The 15,402-nt window shown below is 38.7% G+C and overlaps 1 protein-coding gene across 3 annotated transcripts in view; it reads left to right on the forward strand.

Moving 5' to 3' along the window:
* Positions 1 to 15,402, forward strand: part of slc24a4b (solute carrier family 24 member 4b) — a 63,341-nt gene that overhangs the window by 38,641 nt on the left and 9,298 nt on the right. The window contains exons 4-13 of one of the 3 annotated variants that reach the window (XM_057822805.1): positions 3,250 to 3,324; positions 3,403 to 3,487; positions 3,560 to 3,663; positions 3,872 to 3,946; positions 4,025 to 4,050; positions 6,011 to 6,064; positions 9,274 to 9,419; positions 14,539 to 14,708; positions 14,797 to 14,935; positions 15,026 to 15,192. In XM_057822805.1, the coding sequence (XP_057678788.1) occupies positions 3,250 to 3,324; positions 3,403 to 3,487; positions 3,560 to 3,663; positions 3,872 to 3,946; positions 4,025 to 4,050; positions 6,011 to 6,064; positions 9,274 to 9,419; positions 14,539 to 14,708; positions 14,797 to 14,935; positions 15,026 to 15,192 (1,041 nt within the window). Of the gene's footprint in view, positions 1 to 3,249; positions 3,325 to 3,402; positions 3,488 to 3,559; positions 3,664 to 3,871; positions 3,947 to 4,024; positions 4,051 to 6,010; positions 6,065 to 9,273; positions 9,420 to 14,538; positions 14,709 to 14,790; positions 14,936 to 15,025; positions 15,193 to 15,402 lie in introns of all 3 variants that reach the window. The other 2 variants (XM_057822804.1, XM_057822806.1) reach the window with 2 other exon arrangements.

Genomic DNA, 15,402 nt, shown 5'->3' on the forward strand with positions numbered 1-15,402 from the left:
ACCCTGGAGACCCCTGTTTACAGACACCGCGCAACCGCTTTTGTTTCAACCCAGCCATTAAAAGGGAAGTAATTATATTATTCGAAGTCTTTTATTTTTAGCTTAGAATCATTGATGTCTAATATTTAGTTGAAAAAAAAAAACTTAAAAAATGTATTCACTTGCATATTTTAAACTTTTAAACAAATTACATCATAATGGGAAAAAAATATTGTCTGTAAATCGGTAAAATATCTACCTAATAACTATTGCTTAATTGTATTTTTTTTTTTTTTTGTTAGTCACATTTTCCTCAGACATTTCAGATGATAATCAATCCAAACAAAGAAAAAAAGTTTAAAAGGGTATATTTTTGAAAAAGAAAATCTCGACCACTCCTTGATGTCTGCCAATTCTGCATCGCAAGCTTTGTTATATTACCGTGTTTCACCCATAAAATCCCCCACAAAATCCAGCTGTGGCCTTTCACAGCAGTGTCTTGACACTCGGTGATACATGCTACACAGAGTTTTTGGATCTAAATAAGGTAAGTAAGTGATAATTTTTCGTTAAAATAATGTCCTTAATTACGATCTCTCATGCTCTCACCTCAACTTAAGGTTAAGGGGTTTATGTTTAGGGGTTTAACATATATATATATATATTTTTTTAAATGCCCTCCTGTTCAAATTTTTTCTTCCCCCAGAAAATTGAGATTTTAAGTTTCCCAATGATGTAGCAAACATGCATATAGGACAGTTTTGAAATTTGGCCAAATCGGGGGTCTCAGAGCGGATCTTAAAGTTACCTGAGTGTTTTCCGCTTGCCTGGTACAGCCAGACTGTTCCCCCTGTAGTTTTCAAACTCTGTAAGAATAGTCTGGGACTCAGCTCCTTAACTCATTTGCTCCCGGAACCGTATAAATACGTTCTATTTCCAAATGCTTCAGTGTCCCGATTACGTATTTATACGTCTTTTGCGTTTTTTTGTACAAGAAGCATCTAGAGCTTTCGATCTATCGCCAAAACAAAAAACAACCCTCAAAACCCATTTTAAAGCAATAAAACTGGCCACTGGAGGGCAGTAGCGCATTTGTTAAGAGCCCACAACTCAATTCAAACAGTACAACTTTATTAGGGAAGCTAGCAGAGCCCCTCCGCAGCTTGCTGCTCATGTCCACCGCACGCTCGAGGGTCCTGCACGGAAACGCGCACGGCCAAACCAGTTCCCCCCCAGGAACATAAGTTCCCCTGGTGAACGAGACAGTGGTCACCACAAAAAAAGACTTAAAAAAAAATCCATCTTTACGAGACAGTCGGCAATGAGGGAAAAGTTTAACCGCTGTCGCAGCCACCAAACGTCATCTCTCAGTTAGGTAAGTGTGAATAAATTGTTACTTTGCTATGAAAAGCTCTATTTGGCTGGTTGTTCATGTTATTTTGTAAAAGGAAAACATTATTCAGATGTTTGGGATGACACTGAAGCAAAAAATAGCCGTGTTAAAGTCAAAATTATGTTTGAAATTTTTGCGTTTACAAAAAGCTCATTTTCTCCGTTTTTTTCATCAGAAATTGGAAAAATGCTCAAACTAAGCTATTTTCTAATGCTGATTTCTAAAGAATGAAATAACGTATGAACTTACTTTTTTTTTCTGCTGAAAGAAGAGAGTCTAATCTTTCTTTTGGTGGGTTCCATGTTTATATAGCAATAGAACAGAATTTTTTGTGGGCCGTGCAAAATCAGTCAAAATCCAGTAAAATGGCCGGGAGCGAAGGGCCTTGCTCCGGTGAAAATGGCTGGGAGTGAATGAGTTAATGGCCTCTCGAGCCGAACGAAATCATCCGTGCAATTACATTCGATTATTTGCGTGACGTGTTATTAACGAGCAACGTCACTCTTGCGCTTCAGAAGTCATCTCCAAAACACAGATGGCGAAAGGGAGAGCCGAGAAATATATGCCAATCCGCTGTAAAATCAGTTTTGAGTGACCAAAAACACATCGACACAAGTCATTGACAACAGTCGCACTAGCCATGTTGAATAAACTTCTCCGCTCTTGTGAGAGTTTCTTGTCACTTTACCAACGTCACGTCCGCCCTTCGCTAATTGGTCCATTCCGCTGTCTTGCTCCGCCCTGGGAATTTCACCCGCGGGACGGTCGCCAGACTCAATCACTAGAACAGCGGTATATTCAGTCCTAATATATTGGGATATGACTTTTAGCCCATATCGCCTGGCACGACAGTAACTCATTTGCTCCCCAAAACGTATAAATACGTTCTATTTTTAATTGTTTCAGTGTCCCAAAGACCTATTTATAAGTCTATAACATTTTTTTCAAAAAAGACATCTCTGGGTTCTGATTCAATTTAGCTCCAAAGCACAAAGCTGAAAATCCATTTTAAAGCAATAAAACTGGCCACTGGAGGGCAGTCGTGCATTTGGTAAGACCCGCAACCCGATTCAACAGCAATGAACAGCCAAGCTGCACGGCCGGGCGCTGGCAGAAGACGACTGAATGGTTGCCAGGCGGCGAACAACCGAGTAGGACACCCTGGATGCCAGGCGTTGGACGACCGAGCAAAACGACCGGGACCACTAGTGCAGCGGACGATGCCTTTGAGTCCGTGCTGCTCGCGAGCAGAGCCCGTAGAGACAAAAAAAAATTCATCTTTGAGACAGACGGCGATGAAGGAAAAGTTTAACTGGCTGTCACGGCCAGAACAGCGGCATCTTTCAGTTATGTGTAAATAAATCGTTACTTTGCTATCAAAAGCTGTATTTGTCTCGTTGTTTATCTTATTTTGTAAAAGGAAAACATTATTCAGATATTTGGGATGTAACTAAAGCAAAAAATAGCTGTGTATAAGTCAGTTATGTTTGAAATGTATGCTTTCACAAAAAGCTCAATTTCTGTTTTTTTCATCAAATTGGAAAATTGCTCAAACTAAGTTATTTTCTAATGCTGATTTCTAAAGAATGGAAAAAGATATAAACTTTCTGCTGAAAGAAGAGAGAACTTTCTGCTGAAAGAAGAGAGTCTAATCTTTCTTTTGGTGGATTCCATGTTTATATAGCAATAGAACAGAATTTTCTGTGGGCCTTGCAAAATCAGTCAAAATCCAGTAAAACGGCCGGGAGCGAAGGGCCTTGCTCCGATGAAAATGGCTGGGAGTGAATGAGTTAAATGTAGCATAAGTGAAAGCATTATTTTAATTTTTTTATTTGTAAAGTGCCCTTCATTTTTAATTTTACTTCCTGTGACCGCAGGCCCTCTACATGTTCCTGGCCCTCGCCATCACGTGCGACGAGTATTTTGTGACGTCACTGGAGAAAATATGTGAGGTACTTGGGGGCATTTTCTTATTATTTTTTAATGGTGGCAATTTGTTTGTCATGTGAGCATATGCGCTTTTTGTGTAGAAACTACATCTTAGTGAAGATGTCGCCGGCGCCACCTTTATGGCTGCTGGCAGCTCTGCGCCTGAGCTTTTTGCTTCAGTCATTGGTACATGCACACACACAAACGCAGATGGTCTGTGTCACGACCGAATCTGATTGACTGCCTCCTTGTGTGCAGGTGTCTTCATCACCCATGGAGATGTGGGGGTGGGAACCATTGTTGGCTCAGCTGTCTTCAACATTCTTTGCATCATTGGAGTGTGCGGTATCTTTGCTGGACAGGTGTGTGTGTGTGTGTGTGTATCTTTGAAGGGTTGCGCCAGTGTTCATTAGGGACTTCTGCTGCAGCTGTTCATTCACTGTTAACATCATTTTCTTATTGATGTTTTTTCTATGAATTAAAACATCTTGAGATTTAAGCAGAACAAGACCTGTACTAATATGCTGAAAAACATGATATGTAGAGCAATTATTTTATTGTATTCTGTAGGTGGTAATGCTGACTTGGTGGGCAGTTTTTCGAGATTCCTTCTACTACATCCTGTCTGTTATAGCTCTTATAGCAGTAAGTTGCTCGCATCGTAATGGCATCATTACTCACATGACAACTTCTAACATTCCCCCCCTTCTTTACACATTCTAGTTCATCTATGACGAGAAGATTGTATGGTGAGTCTAATGTTACATCTGTTTTTTTGATGGAGTGAAGTAACTTTTTAGAACTTAGCATATTCAAAATGCAAATCATCCAGCAATTTCTCTATTTATTTTTGTATTTTAAGATGGTTTTATCCAGTAATTGCTCATTTCAACCTAACCCATATCCCAGTGGGGAATGGTGTTGCGTTATTTGAGGATGAATAATTGGTTAAAGGTTAGCACAGTGTCTACAGATTGATTATCTCTTAATTGCTTATTTCAGCCTGATTCTTTGAGAGACAGTCTCAGCAGTTTTTAAAGCTTGCGCTGCCTCAAATAGTGTTGGAAAAATGCTTTTAAATATTCATTACATAGCCTTCAATTTTTAAGTTTGTCTTTTTATGCATATCTTATCACCAAATCAGAGCGCTATTTGATATATATATATATAAAGACAACAATCATTTAATTAATTACAATAGTGGCTTTAGACTCTTAAAAATAAGTAAATAAAAATCAAATAATTGCCTCTTTTCGGGATCCCCTTGCTGGGATTTCAGACTAACACAACTGCTGTAATTATAGTGCAAAACGATCAGTCAATATATTTAAAGGCTACCTTAATACATGCATTGATTTTAAATTATTTTTCCCTTTCCCAAATTTCTATCCTGACTCTGGACTGTTTTATATTTGGTCCTGAAAGTACAGTGGTATGAAAAAGTATCTGAACCTTTTGTAATTTCTCACATTTCTGCATAAAATCACCTTAAAATGTGATCTGATCTTTGTCAAAATCACACTGATGAAAAAACTGCTTCAACTAAAACCACCCAAACATTTATAGGTTTTTCATATTTTAATGATAACATGCAAACATTGACAGAAGGGGGTAAAATAAGTGAACCCTCGGCCTAAGGGGACTTAAAGAGCAATTGAAACAATTTTTTTTTTTACCAAACATTTTATTTTTATGGGTTGTTTAAAGCTGCCCTGCCCACTATTAAACACAAACCAAGTAAGAATTGTCTTGATGAGGAGCATTGTCTGATGTGCATCACGGCTCGCCAAAATATTTTGTGGACTGATGAAACCAAAGTTTGGTATTAACATGCAACGTCATTTGTGGTGGAAAAATTGAACAGCCTACCAACATCAACACCTCATCCCCACCATGAAGCATGGTGGAGGGAGCATCATGATTTGGGGCTGTTTTGCTGCCTCAAGGCCTGGACAACTTGCCATCGTTAATGGAAGAATGAATTCAAAAGTTTATCAGGACGTTTTGCAGGAAACCCCGAGGCCGTCTGTCAGACAGTTGAAGCTAAAAAGAGGATGGATGGTGCAACAAGACAGCAATCCAAAACACAGAAGTAAATCAACTTCAGAATGGTTTCAGAAGAACAAAACACACATTCTGGATTGGCCAAGTCAAAGTCCAGGCTTGAACCCCATTGAGATCCTGTGGCATAACCTAAAGACAGCGATTCATACCAGACATCCGAGGAATCTGGACTACAGCAGTTTTGGAGGGAAGAATGGTCCAAGATTAGTCCTGATCAATATGCCAGACTGATCTGCAGCTACAGGAAGCGTCTGGTTTCAGTTATAGATGCCAAAGGGGGGGGCAACAAAATATTAAACGTAATGGTTCACTCACTTATTTTTCCCCATTCTGTCACTGTTTGCATACTATCCTCATTAAAATATGAAAACCTATAAATGTTTGGGTGGTTTTAGTTAAAGCAGTTTTTTCATCTGTGTGATTTTGACAAAGATCAGAACACATTTGATGGTGGTTTTAAGTAGATATGTGAGAAATTCCAAAAGGTTCTGATACTTTTTCATACCACTGCAGTTTACTGGAGGTTATCATAGTGGTTGCTGCTAGTTTATCAAATGCCTTGATTATTTTAAACTTGGATCAAAGCTCATACACATAATACTTTAATCCATTCCTAAATTATCTTAATTTTTGTTTTTCCTCTAGGTGGGAGAGTCTTGTGCTGGTGGTCATGTATGCAGGATACATTTTGGTCATGAAGTGAGTTGAATTGTTTATTTTTTTCCCTGAAATGAGTTTCAAACATTTGATGCCACAGCTCATATTTGAAATGTATTGCGATACAACCTTATCCATTTTGCTAACAATATGCTGAACATCAACTATAAATTTTCGCATGTGCGTTTTGATTTGGTCTCCATATGGTGCCAACGATGCTTCTCTAAATGACCAATAAAAAGAGCATTTAAATGATTGATTGCTCTGCTACTCAGAGCTCTCTGTAAAGGAACAAAAGTCGTCATCATAAACAGGAATAAAATGAAGTGCAGACAACCTTTGATAATGAGTGCAATGTTTTTCTTGATCCTCAAGGCACCATTTAATCAGACTATACTATATCAAAAATGTTTTGTTTTGTTTTTTTTGACTTGGTTGATGTTTTTTCCTCTTTTTTTTGGTGCATCTGTAAGCGTCATGATAAAATACAAACTATCCATGAACCCCAAACTGCATGGGTGACATGTGTGGTCCTCGCACATGACCGTCAAGCAGGATGTCATGGTGTGTGCGTCTGTCTGGGTGCAGCTGGTAATCTGTGTTGCACTCTCAGCAACAGCAGCAGAAGCAGCAGCCTGCTCTCTCGCTGCCACCCGAGGCTTAATCTTTCTCCCAGTGCAGTCCTAAAGAGCACCGGCTTAACCGGATCACTCCTCTCTCCTTCCTCATTCTGCAGGCAAGACGTAACTTACTGAGGGGATGCTGCTGCTGTCATATGGTGCCCCCAACCCCTTTTAAAATATCCATTGGCCATTTTTAGGTTGTTCCTGTCAAAATGTATTCTGCCTCGAGATACTTACTTTCCATTTGAAAGTTGGTTTGTCCTCCTCCCCCAATCTGTTTTGGGGCACACTTTTCTAAATAAACACGGAATGCTTTGTTTTAATTTGTTTACACAAACAAAAACAAGCTGATTTATAATGCTATTCATCAATTTAAATCTAAGATATCGCAATGGTGCTAAGGGTGTACTTATTACATGAATAATGCACACCATTTGCACTTTAATTTGTTAATGGTGAAATTTCTCATAGGCTTTGTAGTCATTTTTTCCCCTACTTGCATGAACCCATTCTTTGTGCATTGCCACCAGACCAATTCACACTAGATTTCTACTTGTGTTTAAAAAAAAATCCAGTACTGGTGTTACAAAGGATGTACAGTTGTACCTTGAAATGTGAAGCCATTGATTAAGACGTTGTCCCCCTAGTAGGGTTGCTAACGCCCTGGGAAAAAAATGAGGGACACCCTATTGGGAGAGCCGGCTGGCCTGATAAGTCACCCTTTAATAATTTTGTTCTATGTGAAAATGTTTTTTGGACGATAACAATTGATTGTTTTGAGCGAAATTAGGTACATATTTGAGTTACATAAGCACATGAAAAACAATAATTATCAGCAATATATTTTTAATCCAAAAAAATACTAGAATCAAATTCACATCTGTCATACCAAATTTAAAATTGTGATATTTAACTCTTAAGGTCCTAAGAGGTAGGTAGATTAGCCAAAACCTTTACTCAAGTAAGAGTAGCGTTACTTCTAAATAATATTACTTAAGTAAAAGTATTGATACAAAAAACACTCAAGTACCAGTAAAAAAGTATTCGTAAAAAAAAAAAAAAAAAAAAAACAAATACCCAAGCATCGAGTAACATTGTGAGTAACTGCTTACAATGTGGGATTTTAAAAAAAATGATAACGGTACATTTTTTTTCTGAGCACAACTTCATCAATATGAACTGTTATTATTATACTGTACTATAACCTATTACATGCCCATATTGGGCCAAAAGGACACACACAAAAATCATCAAATTCAGACCAGAACACTATGACCCATTACCTGTCCAAAGAACATGAGTGCCCTCTAGTGGAGTAAAAACATTGATTTGTATAATGGAGTCATGTTGTTGTTGGTGCAACTGAGAGCGCAACTGTCTGCATCTTTGGCCAAAAATAGTTCAATATGGAGAATAAAGAGCAAAAATGTAACAACTCTAGTGTAGCCCAAAGTAGCGGAGTAACATTAGTGTTTCTTCTTAACTAATTTACTCAAGTAAAAAATATTGCGTGGGAAAACTGCTTTAAGAAGTACATTTTTCTCAAAAAGTTACTTGAGCAAATGTAACAGAGTAAATGTAAGTAATACTACCCACCTCTGGTCCAGAGCCTATTTTTGTGTTTTTGACAGAACCTTCTCGACCATTTAGATGAGCGGGATTGTCATTGTTCTGTCAGCTCCCCTACGTATTGTTTAAAAGCACCATACCAGTATTCTTTCGTTCTACAAATAAAAGACTATTTTCATGATAATACGGGACAAAGCGCGTCCCTTGTAAGTTTAATACGGGATGAGTACTTTTGTCACTGAATACCGGACTATTCCGTTTTTCAAGGGATGATTAGTGACCCTAGTTGTAACAAACTTCTAAACAATGCGGGCACCATCACTTCATATTGCTTTTTTTTTCTGTTTAAAAGCAATATCAATGGGTCGCAAAAATGCGCTGTTAAGCTAGTTTACTAACAATGGATCCCACAGGAAAAAACAAGGACAATTTTTTGGGTAAAGTCATGTTTTCTTCAAAGTTCTGCTTGGAGAGGAAAAAATCCTACAACATTATGCTCACTACACATTCAAGCATCTTTAAAAAATGGCAAAGTTGCCGTTCTTTTTAACTAATTCCAAGAAGCTAAAAAATGCTAAGAGCCCCCCACATCTAAAAACACCAGTAACTAATTCGAATGAGCCTTAAAGGATGGGAAATCGAAAGGACATAATGTTCTGAAACCAAAGCAAAGTAGTTCCACATCGCATTATGGACCATTTGCAGGCCGTTGTGCTCTTTTTAGTCAAAAGGGACTAACAACAAAGTAGCTTTTGTATTCTCATGTTCTTAGACACTTCTCATCTAATGGCACTCACATTGCCTTGTAATTGTCACATTGGGATAAAGGTCCATCTTTCGACCAAATAAAGAAACCAATTTCATGCTTTGTGTGCATTGTAATGCATGCTTTGTGGAAAGTAGGACACTGCATGCTATGGATGTTAGAGTAAACAAGCCATTTTAGCTCATTAATGTATTTCAAAGAAGTCTTTCATCTCTGTTTAAATCATCCATGCAAATGAGTGTGAGTTCTCTGCAAAGTGTCCGTTGACCTATTCTTGGATGTTTCCTCTCCAGATTCAATTCCAGCATGCAGGCTTTCTTCATGGGCAATTCCAAAAAGAACGTGGCCAATGGTAACGCGGCAACCAGCAGTGAAATGGAGGATGGTAATGCATCTCATTATTGGGATGATGACCCGTCAGTGCCCTTGCTCGGAAAAGGTAAGGTTAATCAGACAGGCCGGGGAAACCGGAATTGGCGTGTCTTCCCTAAGACTTTTAAATCATTGAGAAAATGTGACTTTTTTTTGGAAAACCTTACTTGAGGTCATATGCCTTTTAAGCTCTCCTTCTGTTCTGCTCAAATTGCTTAACACTTGCTTCATTTGATTCATTTTAATAAAGCCTAATTCTTTCCAAAGATTGGCAAACTTCCAGTCCTGTGATCTCACTGAACTGTATTACATTCACCATTTTTAATATCCAGTGTATGGATGACCCTTGATCCATATTTTTCTCAGAACTTATGCTTTTATTCAATTACAGGTTAAGGCTTGTGTAAGGAGCTGCGAGTAATAGGGATGACCCTGCCTGTGGCCCTATAAAGAGAAAACATCATGGACTTGACTATCAGTTGACAGGACACTGGGCACGGGGCCGATCTGTTGGGGGCCTATTTTCAAAAACTTAAAATTCAAATATTTTCAAAACCAAACCCTCTAGTAACCTAAAACTAAGACAGACACCTCTCTTAGGCATATGAGTCTTCCCTAATAAAATCCCCATTTAAATTTTTTTTTTTATACAAGTATAACAAAACTTAAAATTGCTATAAAAATCTCAAATTATAAGCTAGATGCACAAAAATCATAGCAATGTTTAACATATAAGTTTTTGCTCAACATAGCAACTTCATTTATTTATTTATTTATTTTGGTAAGTTTTCAACAGCTTGAGGAAAGCATGCAGAATCATCATAATTTTACTCAACAAAAGCAAAATTTGCATTTTTTTAAAAATACAAATACAAATTAGATATAAATAGAATTACAACTACAACTTATTTAGGTTGAATTCTGCTATTATGTCGTTACAAAATCCAACATGGAGGCCGTCACAAAGCAAAGAGCTTTTTAAGTTGAAAATTCTTGCAAATAAATGCCTAAATCGCGAAATTTCTATAGATATGAACGTAAAACACTCTAGATTCTTGGTTAAAAGCAAAAAACGGGCAGTTATCGTTCATTTTACGTAAATATTTCAAGCCAAAGTTACTGAATTGTTTAATCCAACATGGCAGCCATCATGAAATAAAGAACAGTTTAATTTGAAAATTCTTGCAAATGAATGCTTGTCGCGGAATTTCAATAGATGTGAACGTAAAACAGTCTAGACTCTTGGTTAAAAGCAAACAACGGGCAATTATCGTTCATTTAACATAAATATTTCAAGCTAAAGTTAGGCTAATTTTATCTATTCATTGTATTCACAACGTTTCAAAGTGCATTCATTGTGCAAAAATATAATACCTTGAATCCTCGACCAAATCACTCTTGAGAAACTCCTGTCTGCTTTTATGCAGTAAAACTTTCGTACTATTTCCACCTAAATCTGTCATTAGATTGCAGTATGTGTTTTTTCACAGTGAACTGAAAGCCACCTCAACGCTCTATGGGTCAGCCCCCTACGGGAAGACGTGGCGCAAAGTCTGTGGGAGTTGTCAACTGATGCTGGAGTCTATGACCTTATGCCATAGTCTCACATTAGTATACATTCTAAGAATTAAGCTCATTGCCCAGCTAAAATGGGAAAAGTTTGAAGTTAACATCTAAAGCAGAAATGTAATTCACGAGGTATTCTGACCGCTTACTACAAGATTGTGCTGAGCACTGGACATTCTGGACATGTGTGTATTTGTTGGGTGACTCGAATCCCAGGTACACACAATTGCCACAATGTCAACCATCTTCCACACCCATCCGTACGTACTTGAAGAATATATATTCCTCTGTGCCGGATTCCAGTTGACAAAATGTCCTTGTCAGTGAATGGGTTAATGGTGAGTGCACTTTGGCATTCACAGGTAAACTTATTAAACTTGCAGAACGGTTAAAGATGAAAATACTTGAAGTGGATGCACCTTAAGTTAAAAAAAAAAACAACAAAAAAAACCTTTGTCTCTGTAACTCCACTAAAAGTTCATGACAACTTTTCAATATGTCTGTGAATTATGAGTCATACAATATGTTTTTCCAAGTTTAGCCCTCGAACAATTTTTTTCAAAATCACTATTTTCTATGGGACATTTTTTATCTAAAAATTTAAAAGCTAATTGTTTGGAGTTCAGGTTTGATTCTGATTTGTATGCGAGCTTTGGTGGAATATAGTTCAGAGTCACAGGACTGCTATGTTTTTGCCAGCAATCTTCTACAATAAAACTGTTCTCTAAAGCATTTGGCATTCTTTTTAGCCACTTACCTTTTCACTAATATGTGATATTGCTGACTGACTGATCTAACCCACAGCCTGTCTGTTTAGCCTTACTAAACTTGCTCTTGCTTGTTGTCAACAGTGTTGTGCTGCTGTATGTGTTGCATTCTACTTTTCTGCTGCTCCTCTCTTGGTATGCTCCTTACTGAAGTGGTAATGACTATAAGATGTTTGCATAATATGTGCGCCACTGTGGATGTATACAACAAAGTTAGTCTAGAGGCCAAGTTATGCTTCTGCGGCAGACCTATGCCGTCAAGGCAGACCCGATTTACAACCTTCCGCCGTAGCCTGACGTGCACCTCCACAGAATCCTGGCAGGGCGTCACCTTAACGCGTGATGACGGGATGCAAATGGACTGTGATTGGTCCGCTCACTGTTGTTTCCGGTTCAGCATGAAATCACCACCAATTTTAAATATTGCTGTGCTACATGCATAAAATGTACCAAGCCGAAGAGGGTATCATCGAAGAGGTCCGCAAGTACGACAACCTCTACAATGTCTCGTCAAGACATTATAAAGATTGCCAAATGCCAAGAAATTCGTGGAAGGAGATTACTGAAAATACGGGGCTGGAGGTCAGCGATTGCATAAAAAAATGGAAGAACCACCAAGACAAGTATGTGTGTGTTCGGAGGCAAATGACCACACGAAGTGGTGACACTGCCAGCTTTTTATCACTTTGTCGTATTTTTGGTTGGTGCACTTTATCATTTATTGTGTACATATGTCTGCTGTGAGTCTGACTTACATTTTACAGTTCAAGTATATGAAGAATAAAGCACAGGTTTGGTGTTTTGATGTCTAATTTTCAACAAGACAGTTCACACACTATATATACAACATCACTGATTGAGAGTGCCTCGGTGCTTTTATAACGTGTTTACCATCAAGGCTTCCAACGCAGTTTGGGAAGTTCCATAGCCGCCAGAAATCTGCTATGGCTTCCCACTGGCTAGTTGTAGGACACTGCAAAGAAATCGGACAAAACGCTGGACAACGCAGCTTGCTGGCTTCCACCCCCCGATGGTAGAATTCGTAATGTGACTGCCAGTCTCTATGCGGCATCAACAGTCGGACAGACTACCTCCGCAGCAGTCTTCTGTGTCGCTTGCGCCTTTGCCTTAACATTTATATGATCGAAATTTGTTGTTCAATATTGATGAGCTGAAAATCCACATTGGAGTTCCATCTCCGTTGGCATTGTTGTGTAAGCAGAAGAAAACTAAAGTCGACAAGAGTCCCCCAAAACTGTACAAACACAATGCCACACCCCTATAGTGGCTTGGCGGTGAGTTGAGACAGAGCAACGCGTTCCCTTGCCGCAGAACTATCGAATGCTTATTGATGCCGTAGTCGCTACCCCGTCACCGCAATCGCAGAAGCATAACTCGGGCTTAAGAAGGGCAAACCTAAAAAAAAACAAAAAATGCTTGTCAGAAGATTCATAGTGTTGTCTTGAGACACTTTGCCAGTAACACCTTAATGTCAAATATCAACCTTCAAATCAATTGTAGTCAAGATTCCCTTCTGCAAGCAAACCTCAAGGCTGCATGAGGAAATTCAGGATTTATTATAGAGTTCAATTCTCTGAAGTCATGTGCTCAGTATGGCATGCAATACCACACAGACTATATAATATAATTAAGGGCAGCCATCAATTGATTCATTTAATTACATTTTAAATCACATGTACTGTGAATAGACAAGGCTATTACTCTTATATACGTACCTATTAGAGAACTAAATATTTAAGGTGGGATTTTCTAATATACGGCGGAAAACACAGACAAGGCTGAAAAAGCAGTTTCTGCTCTTGCACCCCTGCTGTGCTGTGTTTTAGGCCAAAAGAACAGTTGTTTAATAGAAAAATCTGTATATGCTGCCTTAGCAGATTCATGGCGCATTAAGCCCCAATTTATTTCTAATTTGTCCGTTTTACCCTGGAAACCCCCGTTTAGACGTCGCACAACCGCTTATTTTTCAACCTAGCCATAAAAAAAGGTAAGTAATCGTGTTTATTATTCGAAATGTCTGTCATTTTTTAGCTTTGAATCATTCATCGATGTCTAAAATAAAAAATAAAAAAAACTGGAAAAAAATTATTCACTCGCATATTTTAAACAAATTGTCACAATGAAAAACTGGCGTCTGTAAAGTCATGGTTATCTACCTCATAACAATCGCTTAGTTGTATTTTTTGCGTTGGTCGCATTTTCCCCAATATTTTAGATAATCGATCCAAACAAAGGAAAAAAATTTTAAAGGATAAATATATGAAAAAGAACATCTCAACCACTCCTTGATGTCTGCGATTTCTGCATCGCGACCCTTGTTATACGACCATGTTTCACCCATAAAATCTGGCTGTGGCCATTCACAGCTGTGTCTTGATACTCGTTGATACATGCTACATGGAGTTTTTGGATCAAAAAGAGGTAAGTACGCGATAATCTCTTTAAAATCGATATCGTCTTTAATTCTGCACTCGTTTGCTCTCACCTCCAGTTGGGTTCTGCTGTTTTTAATTTTATTTTTTTTTTAAATACCCTCCTGTTCAAATTTTTTCTTCCCCCAGAAAATTGAGATTTTAAGCTTTCCACTGATGTGTCACACATGCATATAGGACAATTTTGAAATATGGCCAAATTGGGGGTCTCAGAGCGGACCTTCCAGTCACCTGAGTTTTCCGCCATATATATTACTCTAGTGTATTTTTGTAGTATATTACTATAGTGTCTTTCTATCGCTAAATGTTTGTTTAGCCATAAGCATGGTAGGGAGTCCAGCATACGCTACATAACCACTTCAGTCAAGTTCTTTTTACCATCTTCACTAAACATTTCCAGTGAAGCCCACCAAGGCTTACAGCCGTGGCTCCGTGGTGATGGTGGACGAGATCATGAACGCCAGCCCTTCCAAGTTTCGCTTTCCCGAAGCGGGTCTGCGGGTCATGGTCACCAGCCACTTTGGACCAAAGACACGCCTGCGCATGGCAAGCCGCCTCATCATCACAGAGGTACACATGGGAGTTTTAGTGTATGTAGGAGGCAGATTGTGTACGTGCGTGTGCACGGGATTTAGTGTCTGTTTTGTGAAAGCGCCAGAAGTTGGTCCAGGCAGCAAATGGCGTGGAGACACAAGTGATTGATGGCAAGACGGACATTGAGAATGGGAACTTGCCAGAGGACAAACCCGCCAGGGAGGAGGACGAGGAAAGCGGCATCTCCCCGTTTGGTGTTCCTAGTATGTGTATACTAGAGATTGCAATGACCGAGGCATAATCTTTCTCTTGAGTGTAGAGCTTAATGCAACAAAAACATTTGTTTTGTATAGAGGGATGTGGCAACAAGATCAAGTGGCTGATCTCATGGCCTCTACTCCTCTTGCTTTTCCTCACCGTCCCAAATTGTGGCAAACCACGCTGGGAGAGATGCTTCATGGTCTCCTTTATCCTCTCAACTGTCTGGATTGCAGTCTTCTCCTACTTGATGGTCTGGATGGTAAGTAGTGGCTTAAACTGTACATTTTTACTCACCAGCCACAAAAATTCAACTACTTTCACAATGTGAGTCACAGTTGAACAACTAAATCCAATGCTTTGCAAGGCTAATTTTCTGTTTGGATGCGTGCTGTCAGTGAGGTATTAATTTACATGTCTGATGTAGTTTGTAGCAGTATGGAACTGAAGTTGGGTGTTTCTAGTATTTTAT

Source organism: Corythoichthys intestinalis, chromosome 19 (genome assembly GCF_030265065.1).
Source record: "Corythoichthys intestinalis isolate RoL2023-P3 chromosome 19, ASM3026506v1, whole genome shotgun sequence".
Taxonomy (NCBI): Eukaryota; Metazoa; Chordata; class Actinopteri; order Syngnathiformes; family Syngnathidae; genus Corythoichthys; species Corythoichthys intestinalis.